At 37.6% G+C, this 27,331-nt stretch overlaps 3 protein-coding genes across 3 annotated transcripts; 2 read left to right on the forward strand and 1 right to left on the reverse strand.

Annotated features, from left to right (window-relative positions):
* Positions 1 to 544: 544 nt before the first annotated feature.
* pex1 (peroxisomal biogenesis factor 1) lies at positions 545 to 13,355 on the reverse strand. The gene is made up of 24 exons (XM_079880175.1): positions 13,037 to 13,355; positions 12,762 to 12,896; positions 12,162 to 12,245; positions 11,638 to 11,752; positions 10,859 to 11,544; positions 10,579 to 10,698; positions 10,370 to 10,493; positions 10,192 to 10,292; positions 10,023 to 10,114; positions 9,143 to 9,275; positions 8,168 to 8,264; positions 7,894 to 8,064; positions 7,649 to 7,803; positions 6,649 to 6,835; positions 6,412 to 6,572; positions 5,022 to 5,156; positions 4,887 to 4,951; positions 4,663 to 4,805; positions 3,404 to 3,507; positions 3,145 to 3,321; positions 2,325 to 2,555; positions 2,007 to 2,201; positions 1,077 to 1,207; positions 545 to 980 (listed from the first exon to the last, which is right to left on the reverse strand). Exons 1-24 carry the CDS (start codon positions 13,142 to 13,144, stop codon positions 896 to 898), a joined length of 3,735 nt encoding a protein of 1,244 aa, XP_079736301.1. The 5' UTR covers positions 13,145 to 13,355; the 3' UTR covers positions 545 to 895.
* Positions 13,356 to 13,725: 370 nt separating this feature from the next.
* On the forward strand, positions 13,726 to 16,659 carry otud6b (OTU deubiquitinase 6B). The gene is made up of 7 exons (XM_079879496.1): positions 13,726 to 14,011; positions 14,149 to 14,291; positions 14,400 to 14,504; positions 14,587 to 14,899; positions 15,371 to 15,432; positions 15,532 to 15,638; positions 15,723 to 16,659. The coding sequence occupies exons 1-7, from the start codon at positions 13,942 to 13,944 to the stop codon at positions 15,805 to 15,807; spliced, it is 885 nt and encodes a 294-aa protein (XP_079735622.1). The 5' UTR covers positions 13,726 to 13,941; the 3' UTR covers positions 15,808 to 16,659.
* A 442-nt stretch (positions 16,660 to 17,101) lies between these two features.
* lrrc69 (leucine rich repeat containing 69) lies at positions 17,102 to 20,757 on the forward strand. The gene is made up of 8 exons (XM_079879428.1): positions 17,102 to 17,297; positions 17,556 to 17,682; positions 17,762 to 17,834; positions 18,006 to 18,201; positions 18,278 to 18,349; positions 18,552 to 18,653; positions 20,019 to 20,198; positions 20,560 to 20,757. Exons 1-8 carry the CDS (start codon positions 17,121 to 17,123, stop codon positions 20,665 to 20,667), a joined length of 1,035 nt encoding a protein of 344 aa, XP_079735554.1. The 5' UTR covers positions 17,102 to 17,120; the 3' UTR covers positions 20,668 to 20,757.
* Positions 20,758 to 27,331: the final 6,574 nt, after the last annotated feature.

Below are 27,331 nucleotides of genomic sequence, written 5' to 3' on the forward strand. Positions count from 1 at the left end.
AACTCTGGATTCAATTTAACGATTTGTGAGAGGAAAATCCAACTCACATGAGCACAAAACTGAGCATGTGCTAGGATAATCAAAGGTGCAGAGACTGCAGAGACTGCAGAAGCTCAGGTATGGCCTAAGGGAGACTAAAGACAATGAAAAAATTGAAAAATCAATTTAGGAGAACTCCGATCCTGGGGGTCTGCAGATGTCAGTTATTCACAGAATTAGCTAGAGGCCTTTACGATTGATAATATAGAAGATTCTACTCTTATACATAGAGAGGGACACACAGGTCTTGGAACACAGATTGAAAAGTATATATGCAGGACTTTTTTAACAACACCAATTGGCTTTTGGATAGTAGGAATATACTGCCACCAACTGGTTATGGTAAGTATCCCTTGATATTGATGCTAGAGAAACAGCAACAGCATTGTCACATAAAAACACTAACTAGCACTCAAATGAATTATTTACTATCTATTGGTATTCTCTTTTTTCAAACACCATTTTCAGTTATACTGAGGCCCTGAAGAAATTAAACAGCCAACTTAATTCCAAGAAGAATTGTCATTTATTAAAAAGTTCATTAATTACATATTTAATATATACACACATTTGTTTTCTTTACATTATATTGCCTACAGCAGCTAAGCAAATTTAGCAAGCACGTCACTCGATAAACGTCAAAATTAATTTTTAAATTATTTGTTCAGTGCTACTGAAATCAAGTCACGTTTTTGATACATCCCTCTGATTAACATTAAAACATTGAAAGTATGCATTTGCTCTTGAGGAGAAAAGTAGAAAAGCCCAGAATGTGTGATACAAACCGAGTCGATCGTATCACATAAAAATTCACCTTCTAATGCCCTGAGCTGTAGTAATTTATGCGAGGCTCTCATTAAGCCAAGGTCACCCGCTGACCTGCTTTTAATGAAGCAGTTCTCTGAGACTTGCCTTCCTTGGATGCTCCGAAAGACTCATATCTGCATTACGGAAGGAGAAAACCAACACAAATAAGTGATTCAGCAATGCAGTGGTGTGAATTGTGCAATTGAAATGTGTACAGACAGTGCACTCACAGTTCAGTGTATCTCCTCCAGTCTTCTCTGCTGACAGATGCTCTAGTGTTAGCCAAAGCGGTGGTCAGGTGAGTTTGGCATATGAGAGAGCCAGGCTTACTGGGACCAGTCTGAACCAGAGAGGATTCATCCTATGAACACAAAAGAGCAGCAGATCTCATCTACTGAACAGCTACACACTCGAACACAGCCTTCGATCTGGATGGATGGATGGATGGATGGATGGATGGATGGATGGATGGATGGATGGATGGATGGATGGATGGATGGATGGATGGATGGATGGATGGATGGATGGATGGATGGATGGATGGATGGATGGATGGATGGATGGATGGATGGATGGATGGATGGATGGATGGATGAGAAAACTATATAGAAAGAATGATGGATGGACAGGAAAACTATACAGGTAGAATCATAAATGGAAAGATGGATGATGGAGGGGAAAACTATATAGATAGAATCAAATGGATGGATATATGGATGGACGGGAAAACTAGAAGGATATAGCAATGGATAGGAAAATGGATGGATGGATAGAATGATGGATGGGAAAACTATATATAGAATCATGGATGGATGGATGGGAAAACTACATAGAATCATAAATGGATGGATGGGAAAACTAGAGGGATATAGCAATGGATGGGATCATGAGAAAACTCACTGAATGAATGGATGGATGGGAAAATTAGATAATGGATAAATGTAGGGGAAAATTAGATGGATGGAGGAATGAATGGAAAAACTAGATAGAATGATGAATGGATAAATGGATGATGGATGGATGGCTATAAAAACAAAAAGATGTAACCCATGTAGGTCAACCACTGATAAATTTTGGGTATTAAAAACAAAAAGACAGGAAAACTAGTTATTTAAATTGATGGATGGATGGATCCATCCATTAAAAGGAAGGCAACTGACCGTGTTTTTGCGGTAACTGTTCTTAACGGTGCTGACTTCTGCTCGGAGGCGTTCCGACAGCTCATGGGTCAGTTCCTGAAAGCCCTCTTGCAGACAGGACATGAAAAGGGGGGCATGACAGGAGCTTGGATCCCTCATTGATGCCCCTGTCAGGTCGGGGGCAGTCGAATTGGCTCCAGACAGGTTCTGAGAATTCTGGGAGCAGAACAGAATGTGAGAGTCTCATAAGAAGCTCAAAAGTATTAAATTATCATAGTATTTGGAATGACATATGATCAATTATTTTGAAATATAACATTTGTAAATTTAGAGTCTCACCAATTCAGATAGAGACTGGTTATCCAGTTCAGACTCAAAGGAGCTGCCAAAGTAAAGGCGCCAGATGTTGTGACGTGGGTCCTCAGGTGGGAGTTCACTGGGGTCCAGCAGAACCATAGAGTGCTCCAGCCCTGCGTCCCCCTCTCCAGCTGAGTCATCTGACCCGCTGCTATGGTTCAGGAAGATCAGGGACGAGAGGCTGACATCACTGTCTGACCCTGAGCCCAGATCCTATAAAACAGCAGAGAGTCTGATTCACACACAAGCTGTAAATTTAGCACTGATGTACTGACTACTATTATATCATTTCTAAATCTAGTGTAGTTGTAGACTGACATGTCGACAAGGCCAGTTATTGACCATTTTGAGATTATCAGCGTTGATCACTTGGACAATTGTATATTGTATTTATATAAATATTTTGAGTGAATTTTGTGTACATGTTCATTTCAACACTTGTCTTGATTGTATATGACACAACTCATATGTATTTCAACTATCACAGAAATAAATTACATTTTAAAATATATTAAAATAGAAACAGTTATTTTAACTGTAATTTGTAAGAATATTTCGCAATATTACAGTTTTTACTGTATTTTTGATCAAATAAATGTAGACTTGGTAAGCAAGAGTCTTCAAGAACATTTCAAAATCTTACCGACCCGAACATTTTGAACATTAGTGTATATGTTGATCATTGGCCGCTGGTCTTTAGATATGGGCATCAGCCACTGAAAAACCCATGTAGGTCAACCACTGATCATGTGGTTAGAGTGATATATGTATGGGTCAATGTTTGAGTTTGTGTGTAACACACATGCAGAAGGTTGGGCCCCAGGCTGCTATGGATGGCCTCTAGCTGAGCGTTATAGAGGAGGGCCTTCAGGTCGGCTCCAGTGAACAGCTCTGTTGCCACAGCAATCTGCTCCAAATCCACATCTGCAGCCAGCGGCACAGAATGAGTCAAAGCCCTCAGGATCTCCAGCCGAGCCTCCTGAAGGACAGATATGTATCAGTGAATTAATAGTGAAGATCTTTTAGGTGTAAAACCGATGTGCGCCAGACAACATGCTGACCCGATCAGGAGGAGGGCAATAGAGAGACTTGTCCAGTCGCCCAGGTCTCAAGAGAGCAGGATCAATCAGGTCAGGACGACTGGTGGCAGCCAACACATACACCCCTGGAAATAAAAAACTATGCAGAGATCTCACAAATACAACAATGCAATCTTCCAAATATCAAAAAAAACAAAAAAACAATCTCAAGTCACATAATTGGCTTTGCTCTACAGTCTCAGTCTTGGTGTTTTTGTGGCAAAACAAATTGTTTTTTAAATTTAGAATTAGATGGTAGCAAGATATCTTATCTAAGTTAATCTACTGATTTTTATGATGTTGCTACAGTATAAAGCAATAACCACAGCAGAATTAAAAGCATGAAACTGAAACTTCGCACAAGTGTCCTTGAATGAACACTACATGCTAACATGAGGCACTTGGGTAGTTGACATACAATTTCAAGCAGTTTCAACAGTGTGATGGTGGTGTGCTACTGTATACAATAATTTTTTCCCCAGTTGTAATATAATTATACAGTTTTTATTAGAATACCTTTTATGTTTTTAAAAATTAATTTGTCACCCTACAGGACTACTGAGCAAAAGATTGATTTAAAATGTTGAAAAACTTGGTGACTTTACCATATACATACACTACCATTCAAAAGTTAGGGGTCAGTATGAGAAAAAAAGAAAATGAATAATTTTATTCAGCAAGGATGCATTAAATTGATCAAGTGACAGTAAAGACATTTATAATGTTACATAAGATTTCTATTTCAAATAAATACTTTTGAACTTTCTATGCATCAAAGAGTCCTGAAAAAAATATTAAGCAGCACTGTTTTCAACTTTGAGAAAATTAGAAATGATTCATGAGTACCAAATCAGCATATTAGAATGATTTGTGAAGGATGGAGTAATGATGCTGAAAATTCAGCTTTGCCATCACATGACTACATTTTAAACTATATTAAAATAGAATCTTTTTTTTTTTATTGTAAAACATTTTACAATATGACTGTTTTTACTGTTATTTTTGACTAAATAAATGCAGCCTTAATGCAAGAGAATTCTTTCAAAAAGATAATCTTACCAACCTGACTTTTGAACGGTAGTGTATATATAAACCTTGAATTGAAAAAAAGGCCATGGACATTTTATTTGTCAACTACCCATTTACTCACAGATCAACAAACTGGGACCATGAAGCTGGTCAAAACGGAACAACCTCAGGTTGAACCCAGGTAAAAGTGTGAGCATTTGATCTTGATGTACCTGTCAGTCCTTCCACTCCATCCAGCTGAGTAAGTAGCTGATTAACCACACGGTCAGTGACCCCTGTGTTGTCATGGCCTCTTCGAGGGGCCAGAGAGTCAAACTCATCAAAGAACAGTATGCATGGCTTAGCTTGTTGAGCCCTGCAGCAACACAGGCACACGTTTGGTGATGACTTCAGTAAACTGCTACTATATTTCATATAGAAGAGCATTCAGACAGACCTCTGAAACACATCTCTAACTGCCTGCTCACTGGCACCAATATACTTGCTGAGGAGTTCGGGACCCTGGAGAAACACATAGGACATCACAATACATCAGGACATTCAAATTTGATGTCAATACACTTTCCCTTACCTTGATGCTGATGAAGTTCATGCCGCTCTCTTTGGCAACAGCTCCAGCTAGTAAAGTCTTGCCTGTACCAGGAGCGCCAAAGAGCAGCACACCAGAGCACTGACGCATGGGAAGACTGGAGAAGAGCAGCGGGTACTGGACACAACATGACACATCAGACTATTACTTCAACCACACATGAATAGGGATACATAATGGAAATTCTTTGGTTAAAAAGAATGAGGGAACTCTATGTCTGTCCCAGTCCTTATGATCACTTTATTTCAATTTATAGACATAGATTAATTAATATTTTGAATTAGTAGATTTAAACAATTATTCTTGGTGTCTCGAATAACATTAAAAATATGACCTGAGCAGTGTTATTTTAGTATTATTGATATACCGTTTCAGTTTTTTTTTTTTTTTTGAGTTTTAGATTTTATGTTTACATTTTTTGTTTTAACTTTAATTTTTGAATAATAAAAAAAATTAAATAATTTTACAGTCATTGTTACATATGTTACATGTAGTTACTATAGTAATGACTATAAATTATGCATAATTACATGAAACTAACCCTAAACCAAATCAAACCCTAATCCTAACCCTTTAGTAAGTACATGTAGTTACTTAATATTACTTAGTGCTTAAATGTATAATTACAGTATAACAACGGCACCTTAAAATAAAGTGTAACCAATTTTTGTTAAACTTTTAGTAACTTTGTTGTGTTTTTGTCATTTTTATTATTTTTAAAAAAAAATGTGTCTATATAGTTTTTATTAATTTTAATTTATTAGTTTTAAGTTTATTAAGATTGTTATTTTAGTGTTTGAAGAAAAACTAAATGAAAAAGAGAAATGTTTCCTTGGCATCTATATATATATATTTCAGTAAGCCTTTATTTAGTTTTTTTATGGTTTTAGTATAAGTTAATGATAATGACACTGATTTGAGAACAGATAGACCAGTATTATCATCCTGACTTGTTAGGAACACAAGTACTCACAAAAAAATACTCTACATATTTTGATTCAAATCAATTCCATGAAAAAAATGTTAAAGTCAGTTCAGTTAGACACTTTTTAACACACTCTTTAACACAGATTTGTAACCAGTCTAGTTGATTCGCCAAATCTTCTTGCACATGAATTGGATTTTTTTTTTATTTAGAAAAGCTGGTTTTACTGAAATGTCCACACACTGAAATTAAACCCCCAAAATGTATTTATAAACAGCGCAACGTTTCGACCAGTCAGGTCTTCATCAGGCACAAGTTATTTTTATTTATTTATTGTTATCTTTTTGTACTGCACCTGAGCCCAATTTGGGTTTTAGATGTGCCCATCTTTTTTGTATTTTGATTCTTATACTGAAATGGACATTTTGTGCACAACAGCTACCATACCTTAGCTGGCAGCAGTATGATGTCCATCAGGAGCTGACGTGCCTGATGAAGTCCCCCAATACGCTCCATGCCAGCCCCGGTGGGAGCCTGCAGCTGAGCCCCCCAGAGGGAGGGTGGGGTGAAGCCCTGAAGGGCCTGTCTGAAGTCCTTATAGCTCAAATCTGTAGAACCAGAAAACTTAGATTTCAGAAAAACAGCTAAATCAGAGAAATATATGAAATTAGATTTAGCACTGGCCTTCAGAGTTGCCATCGTTTCTGCTGTGTAGAGTGTTGGCATGGATGGCCCTCTCGAGCAGCAGGTTCAGGTCTCGTGGCATGAAGCCCTCTGTTTCTTTGGCAACACGGTCCAGGTCAAGTGTAGTTTGACAGTCCAGGAAGTTCCTTTTGACTGTCAAAGACCTCAGAATCTCAACCCTTTGTGCCTACAAAGAGAAAACATCCTTTTACAGTCATTTTCTTTTCTTAAAAAAAAAAAAACACATGCAGGAATAAAACTAAAATAAAAATGAAATTCAACTAAAGATATACTTAAGTATATTTGATTGTGCTAAAGTGGAACTATTGCAAGTATACTTCAGGTATAAATATCTTGCATTTAAAGACTGATATTATATCATACTATCCTTACTAATAGTGATATTAAAACACATTTAGGCTTAATATTAAAAAAAGTACTCCAAATAAAGTTTAATTATAACACTTATATCAGTAAATCTCAAGCGATATGTCAGTAAATATGTTAATGGCTTGTAGTATACTTTTTTTCACTAGGGTAGTTTTGAATAGTCAGACTTTTTACTATAGGTATAAAGACTCGTCCACACTGCAGCTTGTTCTGGCAGGGATTCAATAACAGGAACATCACAAATTTGAGCAAATTCAGTGACTTTCTCATCTAAAAATGCCACCTTTGAAGTCCAAATGTTTTTGTTATATTGCGGTAGCGCTGCATGATTAATCTAAATAAAACTGAAATCGTGATATGGCCAAGTATAAAAATTAAGAAATTAAGACAGTCATAAATATAAGTATTATAATTTTAAAGTTTCAAATTATTGTTATTATCATTACTATTGTGGTTGTTGAATATAATTATCATATTTATAATTACTATAGTCATATTGATATATAATCACAAAATTTTGGGCCAAATTGTGCAGCCCTGGCACAGTAACCCTGGAACTTTTTAAATCAATTTTTCACCCAAATCATAGATTGCAGTTTCATGAACCCACCTGATCTGGTGTTTGGATCTTGCAGAAGCTTTGGAAGAAATGTGAACCCTGCACCGCAGTCAGAGTCTGATGAAGGGAATGTTCACTCTGTGCTGTGACCATCAGAGCTATGAGACTGGAGCGCACCACCATCTCATCCACCAAATCCCTCAGACCTAAGGAGAACACGCAAAATAAAGACATCCATCAGATGATTCCTCACAGAGATTCATGTGGAGCCAGGCACGTCCGTTATGACGTCTTACTCTGTGCTATGTGCTGCCGCAGTACGGCCTCTGGCCCCTGCTCGTGCTCAGGTGAGGTCGCAGCACCGGTCACGTGATCCAAGTCATCCAGCAGGACCACTGAAGGTTGTCTCCAAACTGCCTGCTCGAAAACCTCCTCCAACCTCTGTCTGATTTTGTCTGCTCTCTTACCTAACATTCATTCATAATATTGAGAAATATGATTGATAAAAGACAAAAATGTAATTAAGTTGGAATCCACATCAAAACAGGTCAGTCTAATATTCTTGCCTACCTTTTAGTGTTTTGCAGTCCACAACTTGAATGTGGACGTCCAGCTCTTCACTGGCCTTTCGACACAGCGCTCTAGATAGAGAAGATTTTCCACTGCCCTGTGGAGAAAAGCAAGACATTTATCACATACATCCTCTTTTCTTTTTTACCATACAAGTCAACACATATCCTTAATTGTTATCTGGATTTCCAAAAAAAGTCACAAAATTTGACATCAGTGTAAAGTCATCAAGTGCATGGGAGCGATTGCTACATTCAAACTTCCTACTTAGAACGCCACCTGAAGTCAGACTAACAACATGCAGAGATGTTTAACCCTGAATTTTGATGCAAATGTACACTACCATTCAAAAGTTTGAAGTCAGTATTTTTTAAAGACATTAATGCTTTTATTCAGTAAGGATGCATTAAATTGTAAATACAAATGACAGTAAATACAGTACATTTATGTATGTTACAAAAGATTTCTATTTGAAATAAATGCTGTTCTTTTAAAATATTCATCAAAGAATCCTGAAAAATCACCTTTCCACAAAAATATTAAACTTTTTTCAATGTTGATAATAATCAGAAATCTTATTATAAATTTCTGAAGGATCATGTGACACTTGTGTAAGACTGGAGTAATGATGCTGAAAATTCAGCTTTGCCCTCATAGGAATAAATAACATTTTAAAATATATTAACATAGAAAACAGTTATTTTAAATTGCAATAGTATTTCACAACATTACTGTTTTTACTGTATTTTTGATCAAATAAATGCAGCCTTGTTGAGCAAAGACACTTATTTTAAAAACATAAAAAAACATTACAGACCGCAAACTTTTGAACGGTAGGAAACCTGATCGGTATGATCTTAATTAATATTCTCGGTTGATAATCGCATACCTGCAAAAATAATTACTTGCATAATATTAAGTGCAAATATCCCACATCGTACTCTGAAAGGGCCATCGCATAAGCGTGAAGGTTACCTTTGCACCTGTGATGAGCAGAGCTCCACTCCTCAGTCCACGTCCTGTGGAGACCAGCTCACGCGACAGAGAACCTCCCATTAGAGCATGAGAGATGTGCTCGAAAGCAGACCTGCTGATGTCCTCTACCCCACTGAGCAAACAGATTCAACAGTCACATACAACAAAGACTCAACAGAAAGTAAATTCTGTTTGCTATGGATATTAAAAAATACACTGATATTAGAGCTGCACGATTCTGGGTAAATTGAGAATCACACATTTTTTGTTGTTGGTTTCAAATAGAGATTGTGATTCTCACACGATTCTGAACAGACAACTAAACATGTCATTTACTTCTGAAAAAAATGTAATTGCTGCAGTCAATTTAAAAATGTTGAATTAATTTGTCTGAATTGAATGAATGATTCAATGACTCACTCATAAAGACTCCACTTGTTCCATGACTGGTTGAATCAGCGTTTTTGAATGAATCTCTTGAACGAATGATTCAATGACAAACACATTTTTTTTAACATTCACTCTTGTGATGTAATTGATAGGTGTTTTGCTCTATTTTGTCTACCATAGACATCAGTGTTTATATCTGTAAACTTTTATCTCGGTACTTCTGCAATAATTTGCAACACAGAAATATGATACTGTGTGGTTGAAAAGACTATTTGTAAAGCTGTTTCTTACCTACGCTTTCTCTGGGTCAGTGGCAACGGCAATGCAGATCTGAATATTCTAGTGTGATTTTGTCAAAGGATTAATAGACATAGGAGAATTGTTGTCATTTAGAAATAAGATCGCATGGGTGTTTGAATCGAGATCTTTTAGCGAATAATCGTGCAGCTCTAACTGATATTTCCTCTTTTTAAAAAGAATACGAGCATACCCAAGAGAGCTGACGGAGGGAAAGCCAAGATACAGATCTTCATTATCATCATCAGCGCCACTGTGGTCAGAATATTGTGGCTCTCTGACAATCTAAACAGAGATTGAGCTGGTTTGTTGAGCATGCATGAGAAGGAAAATGAATTTCCAAAAATGATATGTCTTTATACCTGCACGTCTGTTTTCTTTAGTAAACTGGATGATAGAAAGAACATCTCATCATCTTGCTGTTGCTCTGGTTTTAGCACAGTCAAGACAAACTCTTCTTTTCCTGAGAAGAGAAAAACACAGTAATAATTGTAAAATGATTGAAAACATACTGTACATTTTTATGGTTCTTCCTCACACCTTCAGCACAGGGTAAGAGAATGACATTAGTGCGTCCGGTCAGACAGGTCAAAGGTTGATGGCTCTGAGCATGCAGCCAGTTGAGGAATGCAGACTGAATATCTTCTTCTTTTTCACTTTCTGCCTGCAGACAAAAAAGGGAATAACTTTACAATACAATATTTTCATTACCTGACAACATAAAGCACTAGTCTGAAAGAAAATATTACCAACGGTAGTAATGGTCGAACCATGACTGCTTCTGCTACTCTTGGCAATGATTTTAAAGGCTGAATCCTCACTGCCGAGTGAGGTTCAATCTTCAAATGCCTTTGCAGCACCTTTGGGATCTACAACAACAACAAAAATTGAACACGATTTTTACTAGGGATGCACAATATACCTGTACTATATCGGTTATTAGCCTTATTAGTTTGCATTGGTTTGATACAATATATAACAAATATTTCTATGAAACTTTATAACTGAACTGAAACTGTAACAACTTACCCAAACCTTCCCAGAGTAAATTTCTTCACATTTATGGAATTTCTGGTCTTCCTGCAGCCTTTTCATATTGTGACAAAGCATCCTGACCACAGCAGCGTTCTCCTTACATTCCTCTGCGTCGTTCCCTTTGTGAGGTCCATCTCTGATTTTCTTCTTCTCCATGGCCTGCTTGACTTTCTCCCTGAGTTCTTTAGGAGAAAGGATCTTTGAAAGTCTACCGTATGTTAAGGCAGACTGCCCTGGATTCCAGTTCTCTTGTTCTTGCAGGTTCCATGGCAGTATATGGACATCTCCGTGACATGAGCCTAAATGACTGACGGAGCTAGGAGGAGTTCCACATGTTCTGAGGATACAGTCATTCAGGATGGTGGGAATTGTGGGAACTGTGAGATTCTCCTTTGCAGGCTCAAATCCTCTTTTAAACAAGTATCTAAACAAGCTTTTGAGATCAGCTATACCTCCCCAATGGCCTTCATTCTGACTCTCCAGATGATCACTGAGGGGTTCCCGATGGATGATTGAGCTGGAGGAAGACGTGACATCAACATTCTGATGTTGTAGATGTTGACTTGGCTCCACTGATCGAGTTTGGTGGAGTTGTTCATTTCCTGGATGTAGTTTTGGAGAGACAATGAGCTCAGTGAACTGCTCCAGTCGGCCATAAGGAACAGATGGAGACAGGGATGCTAAAAAAATATAAGAATCATTAGTGTACAAGAATCAGTTCATACCCAATGACAACTTCAATATGACAGATTTTTAAAATAGGGCATACTGACCTATCCTGATATAGATGACAGTGTGCTGGTCCACCCATACAGGGAACACACCGTCACTGAAGACCACTCGGATCTGATCCAGGAGTCGCTGTTCCAGAACAATGCTGTGCAGCTCCTGGAACAAAGTTCAATCAAATTTTTCGACTGAAAAGGCATTCACAATCCATTTTACTTGATGTATTTTTATAAAGTAAAAAAGGTGTTCAATGAAAATACATTTTATTGACTGGGTCATGAAATGTGAGCGTTTCATACCAAAATTGAGCCAGATGCGAATGTTTGCAGTGGATTGTGAAGGACTAACTTTGTTGTTCTTTTAGAATGATAAGCACTGATGAATCGTGCAAAATAAGACCAGTAATGTGTATCATGAATGAAAATTAGGTCCATTTAGATTTCACGTAGGCTTTGAAAGATGTGTGATTTCGATTTATATGCATTATAATGGGCATATACCACTATATATCAACTAAAAATCTCCTTGGGACTGAAGACAGAGATAAACGATGCCACTGTGGCCTCACCAGGATCTCCCAGTCATCTGGAGACAGAGGCTCTACGAACACCTGCTGCACTGACTGCACCTGATGACATGGCCGCAGATACCCCTAAAACACATCACAACCATGTTACATGTATCTACATCAGTGCTTCTCAACCTTTTTGACTCAAATATTCAAAGGCCTCATGACTTTTCCAGTTGTTCATGATTTAAGTGATGATGATTAAGGATAAGCAGCATTTATAATAATATTTTTACTCAAAATGTACACCTGTTAAAATATTTTAGAGCTTGGCATCACTACAAAAATGTATACCGGATTTCATAAAATGTATAAAAAATGCCCAATGGAGTTAATTAACATGACTTTTCCCAGTCTGGAAATAACACTTTTAAAATGAGGCATATATCCAGTTTTTTTTTTCCATACAAAACTGAAATAAAATATGAAATATCTTCAGTTTTAGTTGTTTTATTTGAATTCTTGTTTTGTCTTATTTTAAATAATTTTAAGGCCCACTTGTGGGGCCCCCGGTCCCTTGGTTGAGAACAACTTATCTACAGCCATGCTCCATCAAATCACTTCACAGTCATATGCAACACATCTTAACCAGTGGCAAACCTGTTCTCCCTCCTTAAGCCCAAGTTTCTCTCCCAGCTGTCTGCTGATCCCAACTCTGTCCTCTGGACCTGAAGACCTGATCCAGCTGAGGAACACGGGTGCAGAAACACCCCATGACAGCTCCAGGATCTGGTTCTGACATCACATTAATGATACATGACCCTCAAAACATTCAGAACTTGACATATGATGGAAGGTAAACATTCAGTAAACGTACAGTAGCGGACTAGTAAATAGCATGTATATTGTTATAAAGCAGCTAGCTAGACACGAACCTCATGAAGACAGAGATGAGTGGCGAAGTTTGATGACAGCTGAAGAAAGCAGTTCTTGGAGTTATTGAAGACCAGAGTGACAGGCTGAATCCCTTGACTTCCCAACATTGCCTTGCAAGGCTGCAGAAACCTCGCTCCTACTACAAAATTATACCTTGTTGAAGTTAATCCGTGGTATTAAAGTCAGCATGCTAGAACTGTCAACATGAATTGCATGTAAGACATTAAAAGCCCACGGAGTGTGTCGATCAGTCGTAAAAGCGTCGTTTGAATGAACAGTTTCGATTAGCTGCGTCTGGCAGTGTTGCCAGAGTTCACTGGGAAAACTAGCGATTTACCCATAGCATAGACAGTAAAATAATTTTTTGGGGGGATTTACCCCATCAAAAATGATTCTGAAAATAATCCCCCCAAAAACGCAACCCACGACTATCTATTTTTTATAAGTGAGTTTATTCATTAAAAAGCGGCAACACTCTTGCAACTGGACATTGATTCCAAAATAATTGCATTTAGTACCCAGAAATTGCAATTAATAAACAATTAGGATAAAAAAACACTGTTTTTAAGGTACTTTGTAAACTACTGATTTAAGTTAGTAATTTATATATTCTGCCATTTTATCCCATTATATCAAAATACCGAAAGCTCTAGGTCTCTAAGACTTTTATTTTGAAATGTTACATCCCGGATGTGTTGTGTTCATTGTCTGTGTTCCCATTGAATCCATTCGTGTGACTTGCAGATCAATTGAACTGAAAAAAACAACTGGTTTCTATGAGTTGAAAACCGCAATTTAGTCCTTGCTCTAAAATAAGTAAACCTGATGGAAACGAATAATGTATTTATCGTTTAGAATTTTTTGTGTACATATTTTATTGCTCTGAATATTAGTTAATTTTGACATGGAGGAAGTGGAGACAGCAGAGGAGCTGTTAGCCAAACAGCAACGCAAGGAAAAGAAAGACCTGCAAGGTTACATCTATAAATACTAATTTCTCAGAAATTTCCCTTTGAAATGCCACAAAATGCATTGCATGACACTGTATGGGTTAAGAAACGAAACATAAAAGTACACAATACTAAATATAGATGTATTTTTCATGTCATAGCTAAAATACAGACTATGAAAAATGCTGTTCCCAAAAATGATAAGAAGAGGAGGAAACAGCTGACAGAAGACATAGCCAAACTAGAGACTGAACTTGATCAAAAACACGAAAATGAGCTCAAACATCTTCAGAACTCTTCCTCGGTAAGTAAAATGTGGTTAGAAGATGTTAGAACACCCTATTAGAAACCAGACACATCATCTAGATACACATGACAGCTCACTCATTCTGATATCATGAATTGTTCCAAGGTGAAGGAGGTTTCAAATGCATTGGAATCTGTGAGTTTGGCAAATAATGAGGAAAAAACGGATCCAAGCAAGCCAAGTCGGACATCTAAAGCCCAGAAGAAGCGGGTGAGTTATTTTAATCATTTAAGGTGACTGTACTTGCGTCTATTTTGAAAACACTGAAAATTCTTGGTGTTTTTTTTTTTAGGACAAAAAGGCTGCTCTTGAGAAGGAGCGGGAGGTCCGGATTGCTGAAGCGGAAGTGGAGAATCTCACAGGCTCCCGTCATCAGGAGGGGCTGAAGCTGAGACAGAAGCTGATGGAGAAGCACCTGCAGATCAGAGAGATCTCTTCTGACGGTCACTGCATGTACCGCGCTGTGGAGGATCAGCTGACGGAGAGAAGCACCACCCTCAGTCTCAAAGAGCTTCGGGCTCAAACAGCTCAGTACATGAGGAGCCACGCGGACGACTTCCTCCCGTTCCTCACTGACCCCAATTCAGGAGACATGTACACTGCAGGTGAATGCCATACACTTCAATAGGTAGATATAGATAGAATATATTTTAAAATGTAATTCATTCATGTTATGTGAATTTTCAGCCTCATAACTCCAGTCTTCAGTGTCACATGATCCTTCAGAAATCATTCTCAAATTAAGATTTGGTGTTAAAGAAACATTTCTGATTATCCATGTTGCAAATAGCTGTGCTGCTGATTTTTTTTTCAGGATCCCTTGATGAATAGAAAGTTATTTTGAAACCAAAATATTTTGTAATATTACAAAAAGAATTTGTGCCACTTTTGATTTCTGACACAATTTAAAGGGTTAGTTCAACCAAAAATTCTGTCAGTAATTACTTTCCCTCATGTCATTCAAAACACCTAAGACATTCGTTAATGAAGATCTTTGTGTGTCATAAAGCTAAATGCTTGTTGTTACATGATATGAATGGATTCTGTTGTTAACTGTAGATTAATTGTTACTTTAGATGAGTTTGAGAAATACTGCAATGATGTTGCAGACACAGCTGCTTGGGGTGGACAGTTAGAGGTAAGAATACCAGCCATCTATTCCAACAACAAACATTAAAAAGTCATAATCCATCATTTGCCTATTTTCTTAAATATTTTGATATTTTCTCCATGGCAGTTAAAAGCCCTTTCACAGGTCCTCCAGCTACCGATAGAAGTCATTCAGGCAGAATCCCCCACTATTATTATTGGTGAAGAATATGACAAGCCACCAATCACATTAATGTAAATAACTTAAGTTGTATTTTTATATATTTAAAATGAATATTCTGTGCTGTGTACTAAAGTTTGTTTCTCTGTCTCTTTCAGTTATATGCGGCATGCTTATGGACTTGGTGAGCACTACAACTCTGTGGAGCCTTTGAAAGATTTGGCAAATGAGGAAGAGGGTTGACCCAGTCACTGACACACATTAGTATATGCATCTGTGCATAGTTAAACCCGTAGAAATGGACCTTCTGGAGTTTGATTCCATTTTGCTAGGATGAGTGGAATTAAGGTGGTTCAGTCAGGATGCTCATAGAAGATGCTGAAATAACACATGCTGATGGTGACTTCAGTTGCACTGGACGAGTTTAATGAAATAGTCCATGCTTCACAGTGTTATTTATGAATAAACTGCTATGTGATTTGTGTTATTCATGGAAAGCTGCATATCTGCAAGGCATTTGCTCTAAGAGGTGCTGGATCATTCATGATCATGCTTACGTCATTGAATAAAACGAACAGAACTTCCTATCAATGTCAACAAGCTTTTGTCTTAACGGCACATTAGACAAATACAGTCTCCCTCTTTAAAATGGGGATTTTGGCCAATAGAAAAAACACATTAGTGCCCGGTTTCACAGACAAGTTTTAAGACTAGTCCCAGACTAAAATGCATCCGTTTAACTGAAAGCAACTTGCACTGACATGTCTTAAAATATGTCAGTGCCATTGTTTTGTCTCAAGATGCACACAGGTAATGTTTTTTTCTAAAGCACTTTTCTAAAAGCTACTTAAATGTCCTAATTGAACTCAGGCCTAATCCTGGCTAAATCTAAACCCTGTCTGTGAAACCAGGCTTAGAGGTTAGACTGTATCCAACCATCAAAATCACATCTGAACTTCACAAGATCAATCACAACTTCATAATAATTTAGACATACTAATATATTCAGTAAAAAAGCTTTTTCTGATAACAAAAAATTTAATTTTAATGACAACTTTTTAAGATTTAGTACATGATTACATGATTTCCCCCATTAAAAAAAAAAAAGAATAAAATTATAAAGAAATAACTTTATTTGGAAACTTTCAAAAGCATGATGAAATGTAATTTTATATTTTGTTTAATGTTTACTGCTAAAATAAAAAATGCAGTAATGCTATCACACAAATTAGGGATTTAACAGTCTTTAGACTTTTAGGTTGTACAAATCGCAAAGCCCATAGAAAATTAGTAAAAAAATAAAAATGCCATCTTTGATCATCAAAACTTTCTGAAGGTTGACCTTTCACTTAGCATTTTCTGAAAGGCAAAATGCGTTTTAAAACGTTTAATGTCCTATATTTGGTATAATATTCAAAGATCTAGTTTATTTTCTGTGGTCAGTATTGAGGCGCCAATGATAGCATGTCATACTCATGTTAGGCCGTCAGGCGGCGCCAGTGGCTTCAGACAAGTTGCGTTGCATCTCCATAGAAACGTTGGGAAAGTCAAATCAAATGGCTAATGATTCAGTTATAAGAGCTTTAAAAACGAAATTTAAGTCGCTTAATTTGAGTTCCAGGAAAATTACACATCTTCCGGAAGGTTTTGCGCAGCTGCCATGGATTGCTGTATTAAAGTTGAATAATAATTATCTGTCGAGTCTGCCGTCTGAACTGATGTGTTTACAGAAGGTGAGTTCAGACACTTCTGTACAATAATAGGAATGATTCATTTAACAACAATATATCATTATTCTGTGATAGAGCCCAAAAAATATGTTCATAACTTACCATTTTAATAAAGTTTTCATTCATAATTGTGAGTGAGTCAATGTTGTAATTTAAACGACAATGACAACTTAATTATTGCAAAGCCAAAATGTAGTATTTTAATCTAGATCATGTAATTCGTTGTAATGTTTTCATAGTTTGTACTGTACATTTATTAAGTTGACAGAGCTCAATCTGGGAAATAATGTTCTTGAGGAGATTCCATCCGTGTTAAAACACCTCTGTTGTCTACATAAACTTTATTTATATGGGAACAAAATCAGCCATTTGTCACCAGAGGTGCTGGGTAAGTTCAAACTCGTATTCAGCTTTATCGTATTATAGTTTGTTGAACTGGGTTTTATATGTGTTATATATATTTTCAGAAGGCCTGCCAAATCTCGAGCTTCTCAATTTGAACCACAACAGAATCAAAGTCATTCCCGCAGAAATTAAAAAGTAAGATGAATCAAGTTTTTTGGGGGGACATGTCACACACACACACACACACACACACACACACACACACACACACACACACACACACACACACACACACACACACACACTTTGCTAATTGATTATCATGCATGCTATCTGGTATTTAAAACATTTCTTGTTTATTTGCAGACTGTGTAGTCTAAAGAGCATCAGTGTCACAGACAATCATTTGCAGCAGATTCCAGCTGAACTGGGCTTGGTGAAGAGTTTGACTGAGATTAACTTCACTAATAATAAACTGACTCAAATACCACAGCAGCTATGCAATTTATCACAGCTGAGGAAGCTGTTCTTGGCCCGAAACAACCTGACAGAACTACCAGAGGCAAGAGTGACGATTATCATCATACTTAATCCATTCTTATGTCTATTAGATTAATATGTGTCCATTCTTTGCTTAGGGTGTGCTTGGTTGGAAAAATCTGAAGATCTTAGATGTTGCCGGAAATTTTTTATCTGTGTTTCCAGTTGGTGTAAGTTATTTGGACAAAGTGCCAGCCATTTATGTTTTTGCTATTTATAATCATTTTGTCAATGTAAATGTATGTAGTTTTTAAATAAGCTGTATAATTGAAATACATAGCTGATGCTAAATGCTAATTAGTAGCACCTCAGCCTCCCCTAAATACACAATTAACTTTATATTTTACTGATGTTTTTCTCTTTAATGTTTAGTTTCAGTTTCTTACGTTGGATGAACTGTTCTTCGAAGGAAACAGTTTAGTTCAGTTCACACTGATGGAGTCCATTCAAGAGAAAGAAGTCCTCGCATTAAAAGTAACATTCTATTATTTCACACTCGTTGCCCTTGTTGCGTCCACCACCCTCGCATTGACAGGGGAATATCCAATCTGTCCGATTACAGGGCAGACGCAAATGCACGTATTCGATTAATTTCAGATTTATTTCCACATATGAATGAGGCCTGAAACCGATTGAGAATATTGAAATTCATGTGCTTTTTTCCTGCTTGCACGTTCGTTGATCATATCCGATCTGTGCCACATGGGAGAAAAAACTCAGAATTGGGTCACTTGAACCATGTAATGTACAGACCCTTTCCAAAAAATTAGAATATCATGGAAAAGTTTATTTATTTCCATAATTCCATTCAAAACGTTAAACTTCCATAGATTATAGATTCAGGGCCCACAACTTAAACGATTTCAAGTATTTAGTTGTTTATTTGTACATAATTTGGGCTTCCAGCTCATAAAACCCACGAAAACAGGATTTCAAAAAATTAGAATATTACATGAAATCACACAGTAATTACACAGTGATACCATGGTCATTGAACCAGGTTTTGGTTATTTTGGCAGTGTGGGCAGGTGCCAATCCTGCTGGAAAATGAAGTCAGCATCTCCATGAAGCTTGTCTGCTGAAGGAAGCATGAAGTGCTCTGGAAATGTCCTGGTTGTGTCCTACGGCTGCGTTGAGTGGACAGCACAGTGGACCAACACCAGCCGATGACATGGCTCCCCAAACCAACACAGACTGTGGAAACTTCACACTGGACTTCAAGCATCTTGGATTGTGTGCCTCTCCATTCTTCCTCCAGACTCTGGGACCTTGGTTTCCAAATGAGATGCAAAATTTGCTCTCATCAGAAAAGAGGACTTTGGTCCACTGTGCTTTATTAAATCCAGAGTCAACGCAGCCGTCTACCAGGACATTTTCAGAGCACTTCATGCTTCCTTCATTTTCCAGCAGGATTTGCACCTGTCCACACTGCCAAAAGAACCAACACCTGGTTCAATGACCATGGTATCACTGTGTAATTACTGTGTGATTTCATGTAATATTCTAATTTTTTGAAATCCTGTTTTCGTGGGTTATATGAGCTGGAAGCCCAAATTATGAACAAATAAACAATACTTGAAATCGTTTAAGTTGTGGGCCCTGAATCTATAATCTATGGAAGTTTAACGTTTTGAATGGAATTATGGAAATAAATAAACTTTTCCATGATATTCTAATTTTTTGGAAAGGGTCTGTAAATGCGGCCTTAGTTAACTATAATAACCCTGTATGTGATTTCTTCCCTTTTTTTCCAGAAAATCATTCAAATGAAATAAAAACGGTTATTTTTTTAACCATAACATTTCCATACTGGTGCTGATTGTAGTTTAATGTGTCCAGGAACTCTCAGCCAGGCTCATCCTCCAGGAGAGCACTTACAGTTTCTCAGTGGTGTCCAGAGCTCTGCCAATGTACCCAGATCTGCAGGACATGCTGTCTCATTGGGGCCAGTGTGGCCTGTGCACACAGCCCTTCCTCACCACCTGGCTGGAGTGTGTGCAGTTCATCAACACCAAGAAGGTACAGCATCAGTTCATTCTGCATATCACTTTACCAGAACACTTCAGTGCCTGTGGCAATAAATGCAAAAAAAAAGTGGCGCTGTTGTAAAGGCTGGCAGGATGTGCTTCGCTCAGAATGTTTGATGACAGTTATATGCATTTCATATGCGTCAGTCGCGTAAACGACATTTCTAATCAACAGATTAACAGGGTCACAGTTTAACTTAACTTAGTCAATATTAGCAAAACAACAATGGCAATATGTAATTTTCTTCTTCTACTCTTTTTTTCTGCATGATCCACATTGCATGTCAATAAAGTGCAAGAGAATATTAGACTATCCTTTAGTGATTTGAGTCTGTTCTATTGTCTTTGAACAGCACATGGGGATGAAAAGCTCACAGTCTGTTCCAGTGAGAGTTTTGCTGTGCTCTTACGACTGCTTCAACAGAGATGACCACCAATACTATGGGCTTGCGCGGTTATAAATGAAAAATTAAACATTTAATTTTCCCCAATGACTGATCATGATCTAAATCTCTTTATTATAAAGAATGAATTTTGATGTTTTTGCAATACACCAGCAGATGGCAACATTTGATCACTGATGTTTTGACATTTTGATCTGGCTGTCAGATTGATATCTACTGTAGTTAATCAATCCAGTAATTTTATATATGCATGTATATATATATATATATATATATCACAATAATGCACATCAGTATACTTCTGTATTAGATTAAAATGTCATACACTTATTTTTCCTTTATCCTTTACATTTAAAAAAAAGAATTTTTTCATTACAGTATAACGATTTTATTCACTTTTAAGTGCACAATTTGACTTCTATTATAGTCATTATACATTTCCTCCTGAGTTGATTTTTTAAGTAATCTGAAGCACTCCGCCACAGGCTATTCCCAATTTTGATCTTTTTTTCCATTAGTATTTTCGACCTTTCTATAGTCTAGCTTTATGCTTGCCATTATAATTCCCTACAATGAATGCACTCCATACCTCTGTTTGGGCCAATGGCATCTGTTCTAACCTGAGAGGAAACTTCATCTCTCCAAATTAATTTCTCATGCAGGCCTCCTGAGCTCAGAGCAGAGTCTACCGAGTTGGGCCTGATGAATAATGCAGCAGGTTTAATTGCAAAGCCAGAAACTAATGACTTAGGACTGGTTAACAGCAGGGGAACCATACATCTCTGCAAACTGAATGAAAAATCAGTTCAGAAAAAAAGAAGGGGGGAGAAAACGCTAATTGATGAATAATTAAGCTTGAGCTACAGGGCATAATTGTGACATTTTGTTTCAATCAATTTAGAAGTGCGGGGGAAAGTGCACTTAGGAAACTAATGGTGACTGTGTGGATGTCCACTGAAAAGTGCCACGAGACTCAGTCATTTATTATACAGCCCTCAGTCAAGCTCAGCCATTATTCTAGAGCAGTTGCCTCAATTTCCAAGTGATTGTGCACTTGGAGGGCGTCAATGCGCCTCACAAATGGTATATGGACTCCCCGTGAAAGGAGGAGAGGAGATAGTGTAAACAAGTCTGTTTCAGTCTGATGTTACTAAATTACTTTCTTTGAGGCAAATGAACCAACAAGCAGAAAGCTGTCAGGAGAGCCGGCCGCTCGGCCATGATAAGACTGTATTGTTTTCAGACATCAGCAAAATCAATCAACCAAAAGACAAGACTCAATATAACACTTCCCGAACCATCCCCTGTATTACGATCACAACTGTCTTTGTAAATCATCAAGAGTACACACAGATCTTTTGTTCATGGTTTGGCACATTGATGAAAAATCGGTAACATTTGATCCAGCATGCAAGTTTATTGAGTCACATGTACTCAAAAACGTGAATGACTTTGAATCTACATTTGTTAGACCATCAATATTCCTAACTCAACTAGCCTTGGATTGTTATCTGAACCATCAATTTCATATTGAAGTAAGTTGCTGATTTCTTTCTGATTTCAGGCTCTCAACATGCATGACTAAATTAAGCAGTTACCATTAAAAAATGATTGTGTAGCAGTTGCTTTTTTCATGCCATTTAATAACAACAAGATTGATGTTATCCAAATGCATAGCACGAGGTCATAGATAATCACAGCTATGCTGATATCCAGAACAATAATTCAGTGTGATATGGATTTTATACAACAGTTCAACATACAAGTTAAAGTTGAGTAAAGGTGCTATCACATTTACCATTGTACCGATTGCGAAATCCAGTAATTTCTATAGACCTTATGTAGCCCCCCTGCCCCTTTTCAGCACTGCTCTGTCTTCTGGTTTGTATTTCCACAGCATGAAGGTAAGATCTTACAGATTAATGAATGATCCGCTCGTTTTAAAATCTTCCCGGTCTACTGACATTTGTTAAGACATCCGCTTCAAAGATAATGCTCATGATAACTTTCATTAAAGGAACACTCCACCGTTTTTTGAAATAGGGCTTATTCACCATCTTTCCTACATCTAGATAGGTGGGCAAACGCATTTTTGTCTCAGTGCATGCATTGTTTTAGTTTGGAAGCGCCACCGCTAGCTTAGCTTAGCATAATGAATGGAATCCTTTGTTGCCAGCTAGCATGTCATGAGTAAAAGTGATAAAATAAAAAAACGAATTACTTCTTGTGGCCTGCGTATTCACAACGAGTACAAATAGCAAAGCAATGAAGCTCTGCTTCACCCCAATATAGTCCCAAGTCAATATCTGCCTAGGAAATCGCCTAGTCTTAATCTGCATTGCTATTTGTACTCGTTGTGAATACGCAGGCCACAAGGAGTAATTCGTTGTTTTTTTTTTATCACTTTTACTCATGACATGCTAGCTGGCAACAAAGGATTCCATTTATTATGCTAAGCTAAGCTAAGCTATCGGCAGCGCTGCCAAACTAAAACAATGCATGCACTAAGACAAAAATGCGATTGCCCACCTATCTAGATGTAGGAAAGACGGTGAATAAGCCCTATTTCAAAAAACGGTGGATTGTTCCTTTAACTCTACAATAAGTAAATCCACTTCACCAGCTAATTACTCTTCAAGTCTTTGACAGCGATGCCAGAGAAATATACAGAGCTACTTCAAACACAAGATTATAAAGATGGCTGTGCGCTTGTTTCTCTGGCGCTAGTACAGTAGGTCATGCTGGCTTAAATATAACATTACATAGAATAGGAAAACACCCCAATGGACTTTGCACCTGCTGCAATACACAAGAGACAGTAAAACATATTCTATTAGATTGCAAAAGATAGGAAGAAAGAATGGAGTTAGAGATGCAAATTTAAAAACAAAAACAGAATTTGCTGGGGAAAACATTTGGGAAAATGCACAGTCTCCTAATAAATGATCTGAAAAATACTGGGATAGAGAGAGGATTTAGTACGGATATCTAGTATTTATATATTTATTTATTTATTATTATTACTATTAGTAGGTGGAAGTAATGCGCCTTTAAGTTGGTTTGCCTTAAAATAATGTTTCCAGCATCGTTTCAGTGGTTCATCAAGTCGTAACAGGGTGAAAGGCACTTCTGCATTCGCTTTGCGGGCCTATTTCTGCTATAACCGCACTATGCAAGTTTGCCAGATCGGGTAGCGTTTCTGCTGTTCAAATGAGACATAAGAAACTACAAATTTGACTTGCTTTACGGCAAGCGTTACAATAATCATTATTTTGTTTTTCTTCGTTTCTGATGTCGCAATACATCATACTTTCATAAAATCATGCAACATACTCTACCTTGTCTGTGGACATCGTTAATTCCAAAGCCAGTGATGGATAAACAGCGAGCGTGCATGCGACAGTAGGCTGTGGTAAGCTAAATTATTTACGACAGCGGTAATGGACAATTCTGCTTCCAACCTGTAGGGGGACCGAAGAGAAAAAGTTCTTTAGTGTTGCTTTAAAACCAAAAGAAGTTGTTGTTTCTCTGGAACACTGGACCAACAGAAACTACTTGGTTTGAAAGCTACTTCTGTGTGAACAGCACTTAATACATTGCTACACTGACACAATAGAAAATAGACCCTTTTGCCCACAAAATTTCGTTAATGTGACAGCAACTTACTAACTTGTTAGAAAACATATTTCTGTTTAGCTTGTCTACTTGTGCTCTTCCAACGAAGTTCTAAGCGAAGCGACAGCAGAATTAAATGTTGCATGTCCGAGTAACACATTTCTAATTTCTGAATTAATCAGTGTTTTGAACAAATCCTTGAGTGAATGATTCAGTGACTCACTCACTTGACGCCAGCTACAGGGGTACAGAGAAAGACAGACGCAGGAAAACATGGTGTGGTCGACATAGATGCACGCTTTCTCCTTCACTGTGGTAATTATAAAAAGGTGGGAGAGAATCACTTCTATAAACTCTCAAACCTCATGTTTTCCAGTTCTTCAGAAATGGATAAAATACAGATGTTACTCTGGGAAGACCCTTTAATGTTTTTTTTTTTTTGTGTGTGTGTGTGTGGCAATGTTACAAGCTCATATTTTACATAATTTGGCAATTATTAAGGTAATTATTGAGAGAACTGAACTCAATGCAACAACATATATTTATAGTGCATATTGTAAGATTAAAAATACATATATGCCAGAGGGGGTTTTGTTAATTTGTGTTCATTTACATTTGTGTGTACATTAGGAAGCACACCAGCCTGAGTATTTCTTTGTGAGTCTAGACAGAAACAGTCTGCCTTTGTGGCAGAGCCCAGTGGCAGCCATTACTCAGTGCACTGGAAACAAATGGTGCACCAGTCTCTTCCATCTCTGTAGCTGGATTGTGAGCGCCCGAGGACAGCTTTGAGGCCACCAGAGCAGAGTTTACCGCATGATCTGTGGCCTTTGCATTACAGGCAGATCACCGCTCCATTTTAGAAAGAGAGGGAGCATCTGAAATGAAACATGCATTATTCCAGAGAGCAGATGTTGGGGTCCTGGAGCAGCAGGACCGCCTCGGGCCCTGTCTGGTGTCAGCGTGTGTGTGTTTGCGGATGTGTATATGTGCGTGAGCAGCTCTCTTCTGTCAGACCACTTTGTTAAAACGGAGCCCAGCCTTTCCTCTTGTTTTGCTAACCTCGGTTCACACAAACACTCCACTGTTGTTTTCATACATCACCGATGTGGGAATGTCACGACACGTCTGGCGTGCCCGATCCCCTATTTGTGGGCATTTGTGCCGCCTGAATAGAGAGAATGTGTTTGATTGACATTAATAGCAATGCAGAATATCTGTCATTGGAGAAAATATCACACAGTGGGTGACGTTGTGGCGAACTGAGAGCATTATGCCTCTACACTCTAAAATGTATGCCATATGTTAATTAGGAAGTCTACACTCATATAATTACTGAAAGGGAATATTGCCTATGGTGAGAATATCTCCCCGCCACCTCATGGGGAACGTAAAGGAAGATAAAGTAGGTGTGCATAAATTTTAATTTACTAGCCTTGAAACGGGAAGAGTAATGTTGGCAAATTCACTCAGGATGATCTATTGGAAAGCCGGAGCTTTATTACATTTCTCCTTTGTCAGACTATTTAAGCTTCTATCAAGCCTCTACACACAAACATGAGCACATTAAGAATGCTTCAGTAGCTACGTTACAGATTAGATCTCTTTAATTGGGTTTCGTTTGACCCGTTTCAGAGATGTCTCCGTAATGCATCATGGCATCACTTATAATGTAAAATAGGGTTTTACACACAGTGATAGATAACATAATGTATTCACTTTATTTACCTGCATACATTTACTATATCGAGCTTACAGCCAAACAAGATTTTATTGCACCATATTGCTTTCATAATCTCTTACACGCAAGTAACCGGAATGAGATTGCTTTGATTGTGCTTTTGCCCGAGGCATCCCTGCTCATCTCTCCTACCCGTGCCCAGTCTCCCGGGTCCAGCCTTATACCCCTGAACGTCCTTGTGTGCTGCTCAGAAATTGTTTCATTGTAAGAATATGCATTAAAAGAGTGAAAAGAGACTTATATATGTGTTTATCTTTTTCTTTAACTCTTTTTATATCACCTTGCCTCACAGAAAATGGCATATTAAACAGCAGCCCTTGTAAAAACAAAAGAAGTACACTTAAAAAGAGTACTTATTAATTATATAGGCCTACTTTATTAGAATATACTTAAGTGCAAGCTGAATGTAATGTTTTCCGAAACTTAAATGGGTTTTCATGTATTAATCACCTTTTTATTGCCAATGTGAGAACAACTAACGGAACTTTAAAAATGAGACCTTCCCAGAATCCCTGACTTCCTAGGTTGTGTATGTAAGCCTGGCTGTAGAATGCTTTTTACGTGAAGGACTCTAGGCGTTTTTGCTGGGAAGATCAAAAGGATGTGACCTTATAAGACACATGAAACAAATTATATGATACGGTGATAATATGATAATAATGCCGAAAGAGCTATTCTGTAATGTCAATGTGTCATGCAAAGAAAAGAAGTTAATTCAAACTTTATTTTCATATAGCCAGATCTATTTCGTCTCAAATATACTTTATAATAAAACTATCATAACAGATTTTACCTTCTCTGTCGACATGATGTGAATTGCAGTGTGATTCACATCGCTATGATCAGATGCTGTCTTCACTCATTTAAAGTGATGGCTTCATATATTTTATTTCTTGGCAAATCTGAATATTTTACATAATTGCATTCTGTAATGACCACATCATTACTTATATACATCAATGCTTGTTGTTCATTTCTCCGATATGTCAAATAAATCCCTAGGGAGAATATGCCTACCCCTCTGAATATGACTGGTGTGGGTCGATTTTCAGTCCTTCAACCAGACCTGTTATCTTCTGTGTTCAAGTATTAAAATTAGCATCATTGATTGGTGTATTGGACTGCTTCTGAGAAGGGGAAAAACAGCTACTCAATACCACGCAGTGAACCACTGTCAAGCTACGAAGAGCACTCTCCAATCAGGGAAATCTATTGTCTGGCATCTTATGCTGAACGAGGGCTCTCCTATTGAGCTGCTGGCACGGCACCAAGGCGTTGTCAACATGATGGTTCCACAATCAATCTGCCACACTCCTTCTAGGCGCCAGTAGGGGCCACTGTGTCTCTCTGGTAAACGTCTCGACA

The sequence above is a fragment of the Squalius cephalus genome (genome assembly GCF_949319135.1).
Source record: "Squalius cephalus genome assembly, chromosome: 8".
Lineage (NCBI taxonomy): Eukaryota > Metazoa > Chordata > Actinopteri > Cypriniformes > Leuciscidae > Squalius > Squalius cephalus.

Excerpts from the sequence above, each read along its gene's own strand:
- pex1 (XM_079880175.1), bottom strand. The coding sequence starts at position 13,144 with ATGTTGGGAAGTCAAGGGATTCAGCCTGTCACTCTGGTCTTCAATAAC. Across the intron at positions 12,897-13,036 it reads CTCATCTCTGTCTTCATGAG|AACCAGATCCTGGAGCTGTC; the intron begins GTTCGTGTCTAG and ends ATGTGATGTCAG. Across the intron at positions 8,265-9,142 it reads TGCTCATCACAGGTGCAAAG|GGCAGTGGAAAATCTTCTCT; the intron begins GTAACCTTCACG and ends TTTTCTCCACAG.
- otud6b (XM_079879496.1), top strand. The coding sequence starts at position 13,942 with ATGGAGGAAGTGGAGACAGCAGAGGAGCTGTTAGCCAAACAGCAACGC. Across the intron at positions 14,292-14,399 it reads ATCTTCAGAACTCTTCCTCG|GTGAAGGAGGTTTCAAATGC; the intron begins GTAAGTAAAATG and ends AATTGTTCCAAG. Across the intron at positions 15,433-15,531 it reads CTTGGGGTGGACAGTTAGAG|TTAAAAGCCCTTTCACAGGT; the intron begins GTAAGAATACCA and ends TCTCCATGGCAG.
- lrrc69 (XM_079879428.1), top strand. The coding sequence starts at position 17,121 with ATGGCTAATGATTCAGTTATAAGAGCTTTAAAAACGAAATTTAAGTCG. Across the intron at positions 17,298-17,555 it reads AACTGATGTGTTTACAGAAG|TTGACAGAGCTCAATCTGGG; the intron begins GTGAGTTCAGAC and ends ACATTTATTAAG. Across the intron at positions 17,683-17,761 it reads TTTGTCACCAGAGGTGCTGG|AAGGCCTGCCAAATCTCGAG; the intron begins GTAAGTTCAAAC and ends ATATATTTTCAG.